The 18,162-nt window shown below is 56.1% G+C and overlaps 2 protein-coding genes across 3 annotated transcripts in view; one reads left to right on the forward strand and one right to left on the reverse strand.

Annotated features, from left to right (window-relative positions):
* Positions 1-4,154, forward strand: part of NTPCR (nucleoside-triphosphatase, cancer-related) — a 29,966-nt gene extending 25,812 nt beyond the window's left edge. For both annotated transcript variants that reach the window (XM_028104559.2, XM_028104558.2), the window contains one exon: positions 3,512-4,154. In XM_028104559.2, coding sequence (XP_027960360.1) covers positions 3,512-3,580 — 69 coding nt within the window. In that variant the 3' untranslated portion in view covers positions 3,581-4,154. The remainder of the gene's footprint in view (positions 1-3,511) is intronic.
* Positions 4,155-8,616: 4,462 nt separating this feature from the next.
* PCNX2 (pecanex 2) overlaps positions 8,617-18,162 on the reverse strand; it is a 295,105-nt gene continuing 285,559 nt past the window's right edge. The window contains exons 32-35 of the mRNA XM_028104596.2: positions 17,907-18,091; positions 16,608-16,623; positions 10,215-10,647; positions 8,617-8,790 (exon numbers count right to left, since the gene is read on the reverse strand). Coding sequence (XP_027960397.2) covers positions 8,617-8,790; positions 10,215-10,647; positions 16,608-16,623; positions 17,907-18,091 — 808 coding nt within the window. The remainder of the gene's footprint in view (positions 8,791-10,214; positions 10,648-16,607; positions 16,624-17,906; positions 18,092-18,162) is intronic.

Genomic DNA, 18,162 nt, shown 5'->3' on the forward strand with positions numbered 1-18,162 from the left:
CTCACCAGGAATTCGATGCTGTCCTCTGGGCCGGTGGACTCCTGTAGATACAGGAGTGAGAGAAGGTCTGTTAAGCGCTGGTTCAAAAGCCAGTAGGCAGGATGTTTGTAGAAACTGACAAGCAAGCTGATCCTAAAATTCATGTGGAGATGCAAAGGACCCAACTAAAACAGTCTTGGGAAAGAACAATGTTCGAAGACTCCTCCTTCCTGACTTGAGAACTCACTACAAAGCTACAGTGGTCGAGACTGCATAGTACTGGCTGAAGGCTAGACACAGATCAGTGGAAAAGAACTGAAAGTCAGAAATAAACCCTTACATCTAAGATCAGTTGATTTTCAACAAGTGTGCCAGGACAACTTAATGAGGAAAGAATCGGTTTTTAATAAATGGTGCTGGGGAACTGGGTATCCACAGGCAAAAGAGGGAAGCTGGACCCTTAACATCGTTCGTATATCAGAATTAACTCAAAGTAGATCCTAGGCCTAAATTTAAAAGCTAAACTCTACAGCTCTTTTTTTTTTTTAATTTATCTATTTGACAGAGACAGAGAGCGTGTGTGTGCAGGGAGGGGCAGAGGGAGAGAAGCAGACTCTGCTAAACTCTACAGCTCTTAGAAGAAAATACAGGAGTAAATCTTTGTAAACTTGGGTCAGGCAAAGTCTTACTTGATACAACACGAAAGTAATTCTTGGTTTGGAAACTTTAACCCTCATGGAAAAAATAGAGCTAGAGGGACTGGATTCAGGAATAATCCTATTTTTAGGTTCAATAAAGACACAACATGAAACAGGTTAGTCATAACTTTTGATATGTGTTAATTTATAACGAGTGTTGTCAACTTTCTTTCCGTAATCCGGTACTTATTAGGAACTTGTCAGGGTCCTTCTCAGAGTTTCAAGGAAAATATGTGGTTTCGTTTTGCGTTCTTGTATGTAGTATGTATAGGCCCTTAGGGGCATTTTTTCCTGCCTGTTCCCGTGTCCAGATAGTCACAGCTTCCCTGATGTCCTGGTGCCCGCGTTGTTGACTGGGACCTCTCAGGCCCTCCCGTGGCCCCTGCAGGCAGCACAGAGCAAGTTGGCTGCTTGAGATGGTCAGCGTCTTCAGAATCTTTTACCACTCAGCTATATTTCAAAGACCCTCCTCAGCGTAGAATTCAGTAAACATTTACTGAGCACCGCCCGTGTGCCAGACACAGGATGAATGAGATGCCCTGATCCCCTTGGAAGTCAGGGTCTAAGTGTCACCAAGTCACCAAGGGCCGGGCAGGGGTTCAGCTTTCACTGGGCTTCCGGTCTTTCTCTGGAGGCCGCAGTGCAGAGTGGAGGGTGGACCCGCTTCCTTCCCGCAGGCCTCCTCGTCTTGTTCGCTTCTGCATCCGGAGCCCTCGCCTGGCCAGCCTCTCGGGAAGGACTTTCTGCAAAATCAAATCCTGGTGGTTGACTACAAGACGGGGCTTGTGTATGCAGGGAAGGGCCCCCGAGGGGGACAGGTGATGGCTCTCCTCGCTCTCGCGTTCGAGAGCTTGGCTTCGGTGTACAGGGAGCGTCAAGATGAGCACCGTCGACAGTTTCACTTAGACCTCTTACTGCGTAATTCTCAGAAATCATCTTAGGGAAATCAAAGGGCAGTAGCCAAATATTAATGTAGTTTTGCATTCATTAATTTTTTTTAAAGATTTTTTTTATTTGACAGAGACACAGCAAGAGAGGGAACACAAGCAGGGGGAGTGGGAGAGGGAGAAGCAGGCTTCCCGTTGAGTGGGGAGCCCGATGCGGGGCTCGATCCCAGGACCCTGCGATCATGACCTGAGCCAAAGGCAGTCGCTTAACGACTGAGCCACCCAGGCACCCCGCTTTCATTAATTTTTAACATGAAAACATTCCCAAGATGTATCTTTTCCAGGTGTTATTTTTCCTGTGGAAGCAAGGCTTGGTGAGCGACTCAGCGGGTGGGAGAGAGGAGGCGGGTCTCGCTCCCGGGCTGGGTCCTGAGAGCAGGGCTGCCCCATGATCGTCACGGTGCCAATGGAGAGGACAGGGCATTTCCCGGGGACACGAGACGGTGCCGGCATGTAAGCGCTCCTCGGGTCTCCTTTCAATGAGCTCTGCAGCCCCGTGCCTGTGAAATCCAGCTCCTCCACCAGCCCCACGCCTCCTCCTTCATAAATGTGACCGTTCTGGAGGAAGTGGCCCCAGACGCCCCTCATCCGGGAATCCCCGCTTCGAGGCACACAGTAAACTCACAGACCCTGAGGGCGGAGCCTGGTGTCATTCCTGGTGAGGTCAGGGGGCAGGAAAGGGACCGAGTGGCCCCAGTGGCCCGCCTGCACTCTGCTGCTAAAGCCACGAGCCCCCTGCCGCTGTCGCCCGCCTGCCTCTCGCTCTCCTCCCTTCCCATCAGCACACTTCCTTGAGAGCAAACAGCAGAAAGGGACTTGGGCTAAATGGAGCACGCACAGCAACAAAGAGCCTTGCCGGGCCGTGCGGCGGTTTCTCATCAAGCTGGAGGCAAAGCTGATGGCCCTCGAATCGGTGGGACCAGAGCTACTGGGGAGCGACGGCAAGGACAGGTGCACCACGTCCTGGGATATATGGGGGATGGGCGGCCCCAGCCGTTGGCTGCTCAGCTCACTCCTTTCAGGATTCGGGTGCTCTGGATCTTCAGGGCCCAGCCTGCAGTCCCGGACTCAGAGCTAGTTTCCTAGACTCTCGTCTCCCAGAGGGAGGTCACAGCGCTCTTGGAGGGAGGGCGAGTGGATGTGCGGGAGCCAGGGGGACGAAGCCCGCTGTGCCATCTCCTCATCAGACATTCGTCCAGCACCTGCTCTGTGCCGGGCGGGCGGGCAGCAGGCCCATCTCTCCTCTCGGTCCGCGGGCACTGACCACTGGCTTTGCAGATGCACTCACTTCGTCTTTGCAGGATTCTTTGCTTGGGTCCTTCTCAGGCATAACCGGCGTGGAAGCCTTTCCTCAGCCCGCCCCACCCCAGCTCCCGTGCGCCTCCGCAGACTTTCTCTCCTGGACCCTTGACCGTTGGTGTTCTCACTGGCCTTGTCTGTCCCTCTGTTCTGCTCTGCAGGCCCCTTATGGAGTCCTCCGTCTGTCCCCGGCACCTTGAGCAGTTTCTGGTTGACACGCCATCAATGTTGAATGGATGAATGTTGGGGAGGCCCAGCAGGAAGGCCCTGCCCTTACTTGGGGGACCGCCCACCATCCAAAGCCCCGGGTGGCGTCCGAACGCTTCCCTTGTACTCGTAAAGAAAAACCCAAACGGCTCACCGGGTAAAGCTTCCACGGTCCGAGCTGTCCCTTTGCAGAAGCTAGGGCTGGAATCCCACCAGCCTGGCCTGCCTGCAGGGTACCCTGGAGCTGGGCTTCCTCCCTCAGTCCCCAAACGCGCCTCCCCCTCTCTGGGCCTTCAGGGCTCTTCCCGGAGAAAACTGCCTAGCAGAGGGTTGAGGAAAGGGAAAGGACTCTGAAGCCTGCGCTCTTGCTTCTTCCCACAGGTCACCAAGGAAAACAGAAACCACCTTTTGCCAGATATTGTGAGGTGTGTGCAGAGCGGCCGGAAGTGAAGACCGTTCGAGCCCCTGCCTTGTGCTCTTGAAGAAATGTGCTGCTTCACGGGGAGCCTGATCAGTGCCCCGCCTGTCAAGGATTTATGCCTTCGGGCTTACGAAACCTGATGGGCCTTTCCAGAGAACGCCTGACAGCTGTTCTCCATGAAATGTTTAAAAGATCAAATTAGCCTGAAGGCTGGATTGGCGCGACAAGATGAACAGTCCGCTGTGGCTTATTTATGCCCAGAGGTTTCTGTTTATTTCCTCTTGCAGTTGTGCATATGATTTCGGTAAATTATGAAATGAGAAATGTTTTTCAAGAGTATTAGATGGAACTTGCCCCCATCCAAGTTTATACGTGTGTTCCGGGGAAGGGGGAGAAGGGTGTTCGCTACCTAATCAATTTTGCATGTTATGAAAATTAACCCCCTCTCCAGGTGCGTCAGCTCACAGGGATATGAGTTACTCAGTTTTTTTTTTAAAAATGGTTACTGCAGAGAAAAGCCATTTTAGGTCCTCCCCACCCATCTTATTGTTTATTTGATTGCTTATTGCTTAATAAAAAGAAACTAAACGCGGTGGTTGCAAACACGTGAGCCCTGTGTGCTTTTAGGTCATTTTGGGGGAAGATCTATGAACTTCCAGGATATTTTAGCCACGAGCCTTAGCTCCAAACCCAGCTCGGGTTCATGCCGGGCGTGCCCCCGTCTGTGCCCGAGGCCCAGTCTAGGCGTGTGGAGCCTAGACTAGGGTGTCCTATGAGCCGGGCGCTGGGCGCACTGCCCGGGACGCACTTGCGTCTCTGAGCCAGGACGACGGTTGGGAGCCTGGGACGGGCTCCCTTGGTCCATCTTTCCCCCAAGGGAACCTCCTGAAGCTTGGTGTGGATTTGCTCAGCCTTCGAGGGGTCACATCTGAAGGGCCTCCTAGATGATGAACTAATCTCCTACGAAGGGTGCCTGATCCAGTATGGGGAAGGGGGCATCCCCTGTCCCACTCTCCCTGCCCGGGTGGCTTGTTCAGGGGCACCGAGCTCACGATGTCCGACGGGCTGGTGTGACTTCTGCCAGGCTCCCTGGGACCGAAGGAGCACTGCATGCAGGTGTGGTCTGGGAGCCCGGCTCCTGCATCAAACCTACTCTCGTCCAAAGAGGAGCCCCGCTCGGCCTCAGGTGACCTGAGAAAGGGCACAGGCCGGGGAGGGGGAAGTGTCGCGTATGTGGCCCTGAAGACAGAGCCAGCCTCAGGCCTGGTGCGGCTGGTCCGCCCTGGCTGAAGGGAGCCGCTCAGAGGGAGCGGTTACCGGCCTCCGTGGTGCGGGCTCCTCGCAGCTGTCCGCTGTGCGGAACGGATTCGGGGCGGCCCCCAACATGCACGCGGGACTGCGAGCTTCTGCATACTCTCTCTTTAATGGTAAAGAAACACATGCTTTTAGTGGCAGATAGAGGGTTTGAACCAAGTCCCTGTGGCTCCCAAGCCCTTGCTCTTTCTACTCCTCCCACTGTGTTGATGCTTTCTGTCCTTTTCAGCGCATCATGTGCCCCCAGATCTCAGCGTCGACATTTAGCTGCGATAAACCGAAGCAGCTATCGGCTGGAAGAACATGGAGTGTTCGCTATGGCAGGGTCCTTAAATTATTACTGTATTGCTTGGTCAAACGGGATGATCAGGGGCATGTATGAAGGTATCCGCTGCCATCCCTCTATTTTAAGAAATGAAGTCTAATAAAGGATAATGTTATGGTCTGAATGTTTGTGTCCCCCACAAATTCAAATGTTGAACTCTGACCCCCGGGGTGATGGTGTTAGGTGGGGCCTTTGGGAGGGGATGCAGTCAGGAGGGTGGAGCCCTCATGAATGGAATTAGTGCCCTTATGAAAGAAACCCCAGAGGGCTCTCTCCCCTCGGCCCTGTGAGGTCATGGCGGGAAGTTGGGGGGGGGAGGGGCTCGGTGAACCCGGAAGAAGGCCCTCACCAGACACCGAATCTGCTGGCGCCTTGATCTTGGGCTTCCCAGCCTCCAGAACCATGAGAAGTAAGTGCTGTTTAAGGCCCCTCGTCTGTGGTATGAAATAGGATGAATTCACAAATAACCCTGACTCGGGGCCTCAGAAAGGATGGGCTTTCTGCTGAGGTTTAAAGGAGGAAGAGGTGGAGCACCATTTGAGGCCTGCTTCCCGAGCCAGGCCAGGACCAGAGGAGGAGCCGAGCGCATACCCATGCATCCCTGCGGGTGCCGCTCCCTGCGATGAGGTGCTCTGGGAGAGGAAGGGGTGTGGTGGCACGGACGGGCCGACGTCAGCAGTTCTCATTTATTCCTGAGTTTGAAATGCCTACCCTCAAGTCATCAAGCGCAAGGTGGGGGGCGATGGTGGCCCAGGAAACATGGAATGGGCCTTTTCCCCCTTTCTCTTCCTGTCTCGGAGTTCATGAGGGTTGTGTCTGGGAAGATCGCACACGTGTGCGTGGGTGCGTGTGTGCGTGCGTGGGTGCGTGCGTGCACGCTGGTGTCAGGTGCCATGTCCCTGGAGCATAATGACTTGGACAAAACCCCCAGGCAGTGGAGGGGGCCTAAGGGGCTGAGTATACAGGGTCTTCGCATTGCACACTTTACGGGCAAGGAGAAGCTGGAGCATCAAGTGATTCTAGAAAACTACTTGCAAACAGATGGTCTCAGCACCCAGTGCAAAATTTAGAATCAATAATGCCAGATTAGCCCCATGATTTATATAAAACCAAGCACTACAGTTTTTAGATCATTTTTAGAGGAGAAACAATTTCATTGTGTCCAAATGCAAAAAAATAACCCTGTGGTTGTATGCTGGCAGCCCATTTAAATAGCCCCAGCATGAGACGTCACCTTAGGAATATTTCTTTTAAATGGGGGCGAATCCAGTCTTTTGCAAGGAACACCCTGATAAACAGCTGACTGGCTGAAGATCAGATTAACAAGCTCGTGTTTGGGGAGGGACACCTGGGTGGTTCAGTCGGTTAAATGTCCCAACTCTTGGTTTCGAATTGAGTCATGATCTTGTGGTCGTGGGACGGAGCCCCGAGTCAGGCTCTGCCCTGAGCGTGAGTCTGCTTCGGATTCTCTCCCTTCCCCTCTGCCCCTCCCCGTTACCCACGCATGCGCCCTCTCAAAATAAAAACAAACAGGCTCACGTGTTGTAAATATAAGGTTCTTTATACCACAATGTAGAGAAAAAGTGTGACTGCCGTGCTGACAGGCATGCGGGTCCAGGAGTGCATCCAACCCCATCTTTCCCTTTGTGGGCACACACACCCGTGCACGTGTGTGTGTGTGTGTGTGTGTGTGTGTATGTGTGTGTGTATGCACTCCCAGCATGCACGCCCAAGGCGGTTTTACTCTCTCAGACAATGCAGACTTGTATTCGGATCAGAGGACTTGGGCCTTACTGTTGTTGACAAACCATGACCGTCCTTGTCTGCTTCCTTTGCACGGAGACGACCCGGATAAGCCATCGGGTCATTGATTGGAGAAGCAGCTCAGGAATCTCTAGCAGAATGACATGCACCCAGAGCACTTTGGCTTCTCATCTGCATTACTGTTTCTCGACCTATTGGTCTTCCAGCTCTGTCAGGAGATCCATTTCCTGTGGAACGCAGTGGCTTTCTGGGTTTCTTACTTCTGGGTGCCCAAGAGGGTGGTCAGCCCAAAACAGGCTGACTTAATTCAAGGAGGTGCCCTTTGTGGGGAGGTCACGCTCACAGCTCAGGGCCGGCCATTTAGTCCTTAGGGCTTGGCTACAAAGTTGCCCAAGAGGATTTCAGGGACTGCCAGCCAAGTTTGGTTTGGCCAACTTAGAGAACTGCAGTGAGGTTCCGTCAGCTTCTCATTAGACAGACACCTGCATTTAAATCAATAATAACCAACTTTGCATCTCCAGGGATGGCTGATTTGAGAATGATGCACAGTGTCTCTGATTACAGAGCCCAGCCATTATTATTAATTGGCAATCCTTACTTTGAAAAAAAAAATTACCATCTGCTTCCAGGGGGAAAGAAATTCTCTGCTGTGCCCTCCCCTAGCCCCCACACTTCAAATCCTAGATACCTTGAAGAAAGTCATGGGACTATCTCCAAAGTGACTTATTTCTAGCTATTGTCTTTCCAGAAGGGATGGTTCACCAGGCCAGTGATGCTCTTCTTCATAGACTGTGTTTCAGAACTCCTTCACCCTCCAGTACATCCACAAGAAGTCAGGTTTCTGCTTTCCCCGGTGACAGGCTTCACTTGGGGAAGGTCCCAGAATTTGCCCAAATGCCATTCTCACAGTACAGGATACCCCAGAACTCACACAACCGGACACAGCCATAACTGTAAACATTTTATTCCCAAAACAAAGGTGTGTGCGAGTGTTCTATGACACGGGAAGGATGGCTTGGCTCGGAAAACAAGCGAACATTCCTGCGAGTGGACAGGAGCGCCGGGCGAGACAGGCCTGGCTCGTGGGGACCCGCGGGACTGCAGTCGAGCATCATGTGAGTCCGGATGGCTTTCCACGCTCCCACAGGACTCGATGTCTACACTCGGGTCACTAGTATACTGTAGACATGACTGCATGCACTACCACGTTTCAGTAAAGCTGCCATTGGCTTATACTTAACATCTGCGTAAATGTGCTAGAAGAGGTGAGGTTTTCTTTACGCGGCGATGGAACCCTACTGCGTCCTGAACGTGGTTTACGGGAATGTCCAAAATGCCAATTGGTTAACATGCGGTTGTCTTATTTTCTTCAGGGCAGGAAAGAGGGACTTAGGCGCTTTACTTACTCTAGCTGTTTTAAGCTATTACGTGGCTTTTGTTAGAATTTTCAAATTCTGGAAGTTGTGCGTGCCACGCCCGGGAGCTGGCGGGGGGTGCAGCTTGGAGCAGCGTCGGGGACGGGGGCGGGGAGGGGAGGGAGGTGTGCTGTCAACTGTTTTATTGCCATGGGAGACTTCCTTCGAGAACCTGCGGTAGCGTCCCTCCGGTTTCTAGAGTGGCTCTCGTGGCTGCAGAGCAAGGGCCCCCCTCCAGCCCCTGCCCCTACTGCTCATCCGAAGCACTCTGCTGGGAGGCCGTATCGTCCAGGCCCATGTCCTCCTGGCTGGCTCTCCTGCACAGCAGTTCCCCGTTCTCTGCCATGGCCCCAGCCGGACGGCGGTCGCAACGCTGCCCCTGCTCGGTGGCCTCGGTGGGTTCACACGGCTCAGAGAAGTGCTTGAGAGAGAGGAGAAGCAGGGAGGCTCAGCAAACGTGTAAGGCCACTGCTGACCACCAGCCACCGCTGCGGGGGTAGCCTACCCCGCCAGTGTGGCAGGGGGTCTGAGGGCCAGTGTGGGGGCCCGCGGGGCTGGCCTCCGCCGAAAGAAAGGCGGCCACGGGTGTACCGTGCCGGGGCAGGTTGGGGGCTCTGAACACGGGGACCTTTCCCCAGGTGATGGACATGCCCTTGGGTAAGAGGTTACTGTGTGCCTGGCATTCCTGGGGTCAGGCCAGTGCACCCCCCCCCACACACACGCATTGCCCCCTGGCGGAAACCCTAAGTCTGGCAGGTTGGTGCCCCAACAGTAATACCGGTGCCCAGAGTGCCAGGGACCCTATTGTCCTGCGGGAACCTGCCAGAATCCCAGACACACACCCACAGACGGTATCTTAAAACAGACTGCGGGGCGGGGGGAGGGGGAAGGACGAGAAATATGTGTGATTTTGTGCATTTTTTTCCTGAGGAAATGGAAACACAGAGCGAAGTTTGTTTAGACGTGTAGTTATCTAACTAAACCTAGCTAAAGCTCCTGAAGGCACCAGCCTGCTTGCCCTTGGCCCCTACCTGTGGAGCTTCCCCCGTTGGTGTGGTCCCCATCTTCCACCTCCAAGTAACCCGCCCCGAACCGAAGCCGGGCAGGCGGTGACCTCATGCTCTGCAAGAGCGTCAGCCTCTGGCCGGAGAAGTGAGCCCGCAGAAGGGGCACGCGACACCTCCGGTGTGACACCCGTGTTTGCCCGGTGCCTGCCGGTCTCTCCCTCCCGGCTGAAGGGAAGGGTCGGGGGTCTCTTTACTTCCTTCCTTCCTTCCTCTCTGACGAAGCTCACGTGTGACCCAACGTCAGCTATAACGGAGCTCTGCATAAGTCACCGTGTAGTCAGGGGAAGGCTTTCCACCTGTCTTTTCCTGAGGTTCACATACACACAAGCGGGAGGACCCCTGGCAGTTGGAAAATGAAATCTGGCGCTAGGGATCAGCGAGCATTTAAATCCCATGCTGGCCCGAGTCCTCTCCTGTCCCTCGGGCCAGGGTGATGTGAAAAGAGCATGAAGCAGAACAGGCTCCTGCTCTGTGGTTACGCGGAGAACATTCCCGCTCCCCTCCCCGGTTCAGGGCTCAGGCTAGCAGTTCTGCTGAGTGCGGGCACTGGGCACCTTCCAGTACCGCCCACTGTGACCCGGTCCCCTACGGGACGTGCGCTGCGTACTTGTCTGCCTCTGCGCACGGCCAGAACACCCCCTGTCTAGCGCTACCCGGTGCTTTACACTCGGGGAACCCCGTGGACGAGGCGATGGGAGTCTACAGGCAGCCGGATGGCGGGGGCGTCCGGCCAGGGGTCTGCACACCTGCCCTGGCCCCCGCCGGCTGAGCCCCTTACCCGTGTGGCCTGGCTGGCGGCCCGGGCCGAGGGGCCCATGACGATGTTGACGCTGCTGGACGACTGGGTGTCGCTGGTGTTGCCCCCCTCCGCAGCAGAGAGTCCAGAAATGACCAGGGCACTGGAGAAGCTCCTCTTGCCGAAGAGGAAGCTCAGGGTAGAGCTGGTGGACGAGCCCAGGCTGGACCTGATCAGCGCCTCGGCCCGCTCGCGGACGCTCAGGTGGCCCGTGGTGGTGACGGGCGGGGGCTGCGAGTGCAGGGACGCGGCCGAGGCGTGTAGGGAGAGCCGGCTGCCCGAGAGCCTCTGGGCCAACTCGTGGACCGACGTGGATGTCTGCAGGAAGGGCTGGTGGCTTTCTAGGATCGGGCCGGACGAGCTCAGCGTGGCCGGCCTTTGGCATAACGCCCCAGGGGCCTGGACAGACTGGCTTCTTCTGCCTTTAGAAGAAAGCAGAACAGGTTGCCACGGCAGAGGGGAGAAGGAGCCTACCCGTGCAGCTTCACAGAGAAGCAGGAGGAGGAAAGCGCGTGCTCGCTAGAAGGCTCGGTCGCATAACTGAAGTTACCAGGAATCGCTAGGCTCTAATGTTCAACTATGACTTTGAAGGGAGCGGTCAGTGAGGTCACAGTTCTACCAACTGCCTTATCGACGTGTCTCCTGAAGCTTCCACAATTAGGCATTCAATTGATAAGAATAGAGGGGTGACGGGGTGGGCCCCCTGGGGACCGTCCCATGCATTTTCTCACGTTCAACCTCAGCCCAAATGATTAATTGTGCATCTGGCGATTCTAATTTACTTACGTGTGTCTAGAGGAGATCCCGAGAAGTGACATGTCCTTGAGAGAGAACTCCTTAGGGAACATGCGTTAATATGGGGATTGCAGGGGTCCCCTCCAGCCCCGCTCCTACCCCCCAGCGGCTTCTTGGCTGGAAGGGTCCTCTGCCTCACGTGGACCTTAGTGCGATGTGGACGCTGGGATGGTGAGGTGCCTGTTTCCACACAGGTGTCCCCACCCGGTCTCTCCCGCCTCCTGCCCGCCTGCTGGGACCCCGGGGGGCGCCCCCCATGGTGCTGCTCACAGTCCCGCAGGACAGGGATGAGTGTGGGCAGCCCCTCCCCCGCCCGGCACGGGGCTCTCACTGGGAGCTGGGGCCCATCTGGCTGATCCCTGCTGCAGAGCTAAGTTACTCTTACACAGGGAAACACAGGGAGGAAAGGGACCCTGACAAGTCACAATTAGCGGAGAGGGTGATTTGTTAGTTTATCCAGAGTTCGACAAGGCCAAACATCTGTTTGTGATTTATACGGTAATGCTGATTGCTGTCCAAAAATACTCCACATTCATCCACAAGTCGGTGATTTTGATGCTGGATCGCAGACCACCCGCGCTTGGCGGGGGAACTTCTCAGCTAATTCCAAAAACCAGGGGACAAAGACCCATCTGTATGTCAGAGGGGAATGGTTTATGTTCAAGGCGAGACAGGGGTACCTCCCCCCCATTTCCTCGCTTCAGACTTTCTCATTGCTCTCTGTTGTTATTGTGGTTCTTGATTTTTTTTTTTCTAAATTAATTTTGCAAGTGGAACGAGTAAGCAAGCCATGCAAATGCATTTGTGCTACCCAGGGTCATTATTTGATCATTTAACTTAACTTTGCCAATCACTTCATTATCAGATTATGAGTGTTTCCCCAGAAAACCTCCTCAGAACCTGGGTTTTGGAAATACCAGAAAAATTACCCTTCTTGGTTCATTAGCCTGGCACCATTCTCTCATCTCGGATGGTTGTCTGGAAGGCCGTGGTGCACATCCTCGCCAGCTGAAGGGTGGAGTCTTCCTCTCCAATCTGGGATTCAGATTAGTGAGGAATTCCTGACTGTTTTCTGCAAGGAGGTCACCAGCCTCTCCACCAGGGACCAGTCCCGTCCCGGCTGGGACATCTACTTTGTAGCGAGGCAAGAAGATGGTAGGCTGTCGGGCCAAAGTTGAGGCCGCACGGTGAGTGCTGGGCACAGCAGGGCCAGCAGACGCACCGGGTGGTGGGCTGGGGGCAGTGCCCCTGCCTGAGCAGGACCCCAGGCCCCGGATTGGGACGTGCGGCTGGGAATTGAGGCAAGGAACAGGTGGGGCCCCAGGCACGGGAGTTGAGCTTGGGCCCTATAAAACAAGATCCCTTTCTTAGAATTTGGTTCACGTTCACCCTTCAGACGGTTCCATCATTGCTACTGGCTCAGCTTCTCGGTCATGCCCTTTCAGAGAGGCCGGCCCTCCTCCTCGACCCCCCGGGGGCCTCCCTCCCGCACGGTGCTTAGCACATGGGTGGTCACTGTCTGCTTTGTGGTACTGTGCTGTGTGTGTGGTACAGGCCATCGCCCTCCCGGCCCCCTTGAAGTGACAATGACTGCATCGTCCCCACAGGTTCAGCACATGGACTGGCAGGAAGGGACAGTTGGGACCAGCCTGCAAAACTGACCTCACACTGAGCCCTAGAGCTTCTTAAATCCCCGATTAGGCACAGAGTTAGCCCTGGGAACTTTAGCATGGGGACAGGGCTTCTTATCCTTGGCCGTTAGAACCATTTGGGAAGCTTAGAAAATGCTGTGTCCTAGAGGCTGAGACCCCTGGGGTGTGCACCTGCAGGATGCCCTTAGGCCCTCACTGTGCACGGGAGGGCGGCCTCTGGGGCAGGGAGCTGGGTCAGGGATTCTCCTGTTGTTCCAGGCCAAGGCCAGAGATTGGGGCACAGGAGTCACCTCCCCTTTCTGGAGAATGGCCTTTAATGTCCCCGCGCTGGCTGGGCAGGCTCCTGGCCTCCTTTCTGGGAGCTGTGGTCTCCACTCGTGTGGGCACAGGGCTTTGATTCAGCGGCACAGAGGGTGAGGAAGCCAGAGAAGACACAGCCCCTTGGGGATGGGAAATGCTGGCCTGCTGGGCATGGTGGGTGGGTGGCTTCCCACCACTGGCTGCATCTCGTGGAAAGATCTCAGCAGCAGGTCTGAGGGGCAGGGCCAGCCAGCCAGGTGGGGCTGCTGCTCCCCAAGAGCGGCCCCTTCTCGGGGCCTCCTGTCCTTGGGACCCTGGGGCTACTGCACACAGGACCTCAGGAATGGAAAACGCTGTGCCCTGAGCCCTCTCTGAGCCAGAAACCCTCCCTGGGTGCCCATGCCAGCCACATCGGCCAAGGAGGAGGTGGGTGGAAGGGGTCCCGGCCGGTCCTTGGAGGCCCAGCTGGGTGTGGCTCTCCCCCGACGCTGCAGGCATTTGCGGGTACTTGCTGTTTACCAGGTGTGAGGGTACATAGCACGGGAGCCTCAGGAAGCTCTCGACTTCCTGTGTTTGGTCCCCCGAGTCCTGGGGCCCTGACATGCGGCTTACAAGACGGCACGTGCTTCTGACTGCCAAGGGACGGGGAGAGAAGAGACTGCCCCCGGGGAGCAAGCAGGTACAAAGAACCTCCGCAGAAGATGGCAAATAGCCCTGTATGGCTTCAGCCATGGCGGTAGTAAAAAAGAAGGTGACACTGAACTTTTCCAGGGGGCAAGAGGGAGAGGTGTCTGCGTCCTGAGTGTGGGAGAGGGAGAGTTGTCCCTCTCGTGTACCCATTTTGGGCCTTTCTAGATTTCTTTTGGGAGATCCACTCTGCCAGGATGCCCCCAGATTTCCCTGCATCAGCCAGAGCTCAGCCGGGGTGGGGGAGACGGAAAGAGGGGGGTGATCCCTGCCATTTCTTGTCTGGGACCCATGACCCCCAGCTTCCCTCAGCTTACTGGGCCCCCCTGGGGATGCTAATCTGACTGGTTGGAAAGGGTGGCCCCTCTGAAGCACTTGCACCCTTCAGCAGACCAGCTGGGATCCTGGCTGCCTCCAGAGACACAGCCTGGATGCTCTAGGGGTGGCAGCCACCTGTGGGAGACCAGGGGTCTGGTCCTCAGCTGCCCTTTGGGGTCCCCCTTCTTCCCAGGACCATGCCAGCTCCATGTGGCCGAGGTCCTGTCCCCAAGGCATCACCAGGAGTGTGTCCACAACTAGTGTTCCTGGAGAACTCCCAAAAGACGTAAAGTCGGGCCCTGGGGAGATTCAGGCGGGGGCTTGGGGCACCGAGGACAGGCCGACAGGATCATAGCTCCCGGTGCCAGTGGTCTGGGCTGTGATGAACAGATGCTGGCCACAGCTGAAGTCCCACGTGGGAAGAGGACCCAGCGTCTAGCCCTAAGGGAAGCCTCAGTGACCGTGGCGGAATTCAGCTCCCAGAGTTTGGGGTGGGGGGAGCCATTCTGCTGAGCGGCCACCTAGCTGGCAATTTAGAGGGCCCCACACAGGTCCTCCTTCTGCCCACCTTCCCACAGGTCAGGGAGCCATGGGAACAAGGGGCAAGCCGACCCGCTCCCACACACTCCTGCCTAGAGCCCTGTGCTGGGCGCCTGGCACTCAGGATTCAAGGCCCAGATCCAGAGCCCGCGTGGACCCCTTGCCCGGGCTCCCCTCCCAGGGTGGACGCTGGGCCTTCCTGCGGCTGTCGGCAGGGTACAGATGGGGCATGGTGTGGCCGTCGCTAACGTCTGCAGGCCTGGATAGGAGCACCCACGGAGCCCACGGGCCCCTCTGCCCCTGCCCCATCTCACCCAGCCCGGGGGCGGCGGACAGCTCCCCGGCCCTGACCCACTTGGGGCCTGCCTGCAGGAGCCTCTCCAAGTGGCATTTGACCAGAGGCTTAGTGAGTGGGTGAAGGATGATGTGAATGGTCCGAAGTGAAAATGACACCCCTCCGGCGACGAGGCGGAGACTTATGATCACGTGCCGCTGTCGGGGCTGGGGGCAGGGCCCGAGAGAGCAGGAGAGCAAGAGAGAGGTTCTTCCCATGGTCGAAGCGGGGAAGGGAGGGCAGGCCTGGGGCCATGGCCCCTGTCCCCCCCCCAGCCCTCCGCCCCTCTGCAGGGGTCCACGCCCTCCTTCTGCAGGCCTGTCCGCCTGTGGACACGGGGTAGGCCTGTGGGGACGGCAGGGGCAAAAAAGGGAGGCGGCTGGCTGCTGTCCCCAGAACTGCATGTCCACTTTGCCTGCTCGTGGGCCAGAAGGAGGGCTGGAGCAGGTGTGGGGTGGTGGCTCCGTCAGCTCCATCCTGGGCTTGGGAACAAGGGTGGCACTTGATGAGGTGACACAGCGTCCCCAGGGCCAGAGTGACGGGACCATGCACGGTGGTTAGGATGGCAGGTTCTGGGCTCGTCTTGCCTGGGCCTGTCTGAATCCCTGCTGGGTGACTCTGGGCAGTGACTTAACTTCTCTGTGCCCCGTCTCCTCAGCTACAAGATGAGGACAGGGAGGGCCTCTCTCGTTGGGTCACGGTGAGGACCAGCGAAGCTGCACTTGGAAAGCACTCAGGATGACACAGGGCAGCAGTGAGGGCTGGGGGACTGTTACTTATTACGATTTGTCACCGCTGCAGGGGTGCGCCTGATAGAACCCGGGCGGGCGGGCAGATGGGCACACAACAGGAGGGGACAGCAGCAAGGCAGGTGGCTTCAAAGCCACTGGTGCTTGGCTGTGGGCCCCATCAAGCCCCTGAGCAAGACGACAGCGGGTCTCAGAGCCTGAGGCAGCCTCGGGCTGCAGGTGGGGACTGACGGTCACGCGTGCTGGGAGGCCAGGCCCGTGGCTGATGTCCCAGGCCTGCCTCGGTACCGTGTAGAGCACAGAAAGCCAGGAGTGACCTCGGTAGGAGCCGTTTTAAGAAGCAATAATGAAAAATGAACAGCTCGTTTGGGCTCTGGAAGATCCTGCTCCAACATCTGCCACAAAAATCTGTATGTGCTCCCAGCTGCAGGCCTCTGGCTGCGAATGGGAAGAACATTCACTACCCAGGGTGTCTGGGTCCCGAGGGGAGGGAGGGACACTAGGGGACACTAGGGAGGGCCACGTCTGCCAGGTCTGCCAGGCCAAGCAGCGTTGGCCCCTTTTTACTTGTAAAAAAGGGAAGAGGCATCTCACGGGGTCCCAGGCTCGTCCAGCACACCCACCTCCAACTCTTTAAGAGCTCGGGCCTCCTCCAGCCCAATCCCACCCCCCTCCCCCCACTCCAGACTTTCTCTGGTGCGGACAAGTCACCTGGACAGGCGTGCCAAGCGCGCAGGCATTTCTCCATTTGGAAGCTACCTTGCATTTTCCCATCTGGGAAATCGCTTCAGTGATTCTGAAACTTAACATTGCTCATGCAGCAATAACAAGTGTTAACGAAGCAGTAAGACACTCCCAGCCTGAGAGTGAGCCTTGAGCACTGAGGCCTCCAGCCGGGCTGGGCAGGGACTCTGCTCAGCCCTCAGGGCCGATGGCTCCAGGCAGGAACAGGCAACCCCAGCCACTCTGCCCAGCTCCCCATCTCCCTCTCTCTCCCTACCTACCTTCTTCCCTTCCTGCCTAGCTTCCATCTTTCCATCTCTCGGTCTCATCTGTCTGTCCACGCATCAGTCACCTGCATTTCTCTCTATCTCCCTATGTATCTGTATTATTCTACTATCAGCTTGCTTTTCTTTCTCTCTTTCTCTCCTTCCTTCCTTCCTTCCTTCCTTCCTTCCTTCCTTCCTTCCTTCCTTCCTTCCTTCCTTCCTTTTTCTTTTCTTTCTTTCTTTCTTTCTTTCTTTCTTTCTTTCTTTCTTTCTTTCTTTCTTTCTTTCTTTCTTTCTTTCTTCATTGCTTTCTTTCTATCAGCTGTCTGTCTCTCTATCTACAGTCTTGCCCATGTTTTCTGTAAATCCTGTTGCAGTTAAATCCTCAGCCTTGCCTGGGGCACTTCCAGGAAGCATGGACTGTTCCTTGCTAACTCACTTGGTGCAGAGCTGGCCCGTGGGACAGGCACAAAGAGGCACTTAATGAAGGCTTCTGGATGGTGAGGAAGCACTGAGGCCAAAAGATGGAATCACTCACAGGTTGCAAAGCGCAAAGCCAAGCACTGATGTGCTGGCGGGAACCAGGACAGAGCATCTGCCTCTCCTGCATCCATCCACCTGGTATGTCCTCTGCGAGCCCTCAGTGTCACCTTTCCTAACCCAGCCGCCCCCTGTGGAGCAGGTTCTGGAAGCCCATCCATCTGGTTGAGCCTAACTAGGTGGGCATTAGTTTAAAGTTGATGTTAGACTTTAAACTCATCCCAAACGTGGACCAGTGCGCCTCCTCCATCCCGTCTGCTGGCATCCTTTTTCCCCTCTTTTGTTACCCTCTGAAATGTCAGGTGTACGTGGGGGAGGTAGGAACCAGAGAGAAGCAGGAATGGGGGAGAAGGAGGCCTGTCTGCGCAGCCCACAGATGCAGAGAGGGAGAGGATCCACTCTCAGAAGGGTGCACACACCAGCCTGGATCAGTAGCTACAGCACCGCCAGACACAGAATCCAACGGCCACCGAACGAGGGAGAGGTGGGACGGCGGGAGTGGCCAGTGGGTGGACAGACAGACAGACGGACAGACAGGTGGCTGGCTATGGTAATAGACAAGAGATGGATAAAGGATAAAACCTGAGTCTAACAGAGTTTTTTTGCGAGCAGAGTCAGTAAATTTGGGGCATCCTTTGGCCCAATCCTGATTTATTTTCTTTTTGCAAGAAGGAGCTCTTGCGGGTTTAGAATGACAGCATCGCCCATGGCGTCGGTCACTGGGACCAAAGGAGCTTCGATCGGTGACCTTGAGGCCCCGCTGCACGCACCTGTCTTCTGTGTCCCTTCACGGGGCGGCCAGTGGTGGGTCCCATCTTTCCCTGGCTGTTCCATGCTGCTCTCCTGGTTCTCGCCGCCCGGAGCGCGGCCGCCGCCTGCAGAGGGGGCAGCCCTCCCATCCACGTCTTCAATGTTGCCGGCGCCTGGCTGGCCAGAATCACAGCCCTTGCGCACCCTGGGAGGGGAGAGGGACCTCAGGCATTCTCAGCAGACATTCCTACCCCCCCCCACGTCAGAGTCAGGGTG

The sequence above is a fragment of the Eumetopias jubatus genome, unplaced genomic scaffold (genome assembly GCF_037043125.1).
Source record: "Eumetopias jubatus isolate StellerSeaLion01/CBP00866 unplaced genomic scaffold, mEumJub1_p1.0 scaffold_17, whole genome shotgun sequence".
Lineage (NCBI taxonomy): Eukaryota > Metazoa > Chordata > Mammalia > Carnivora > Otariidae > Eumetopias > Eumetopias jubatus.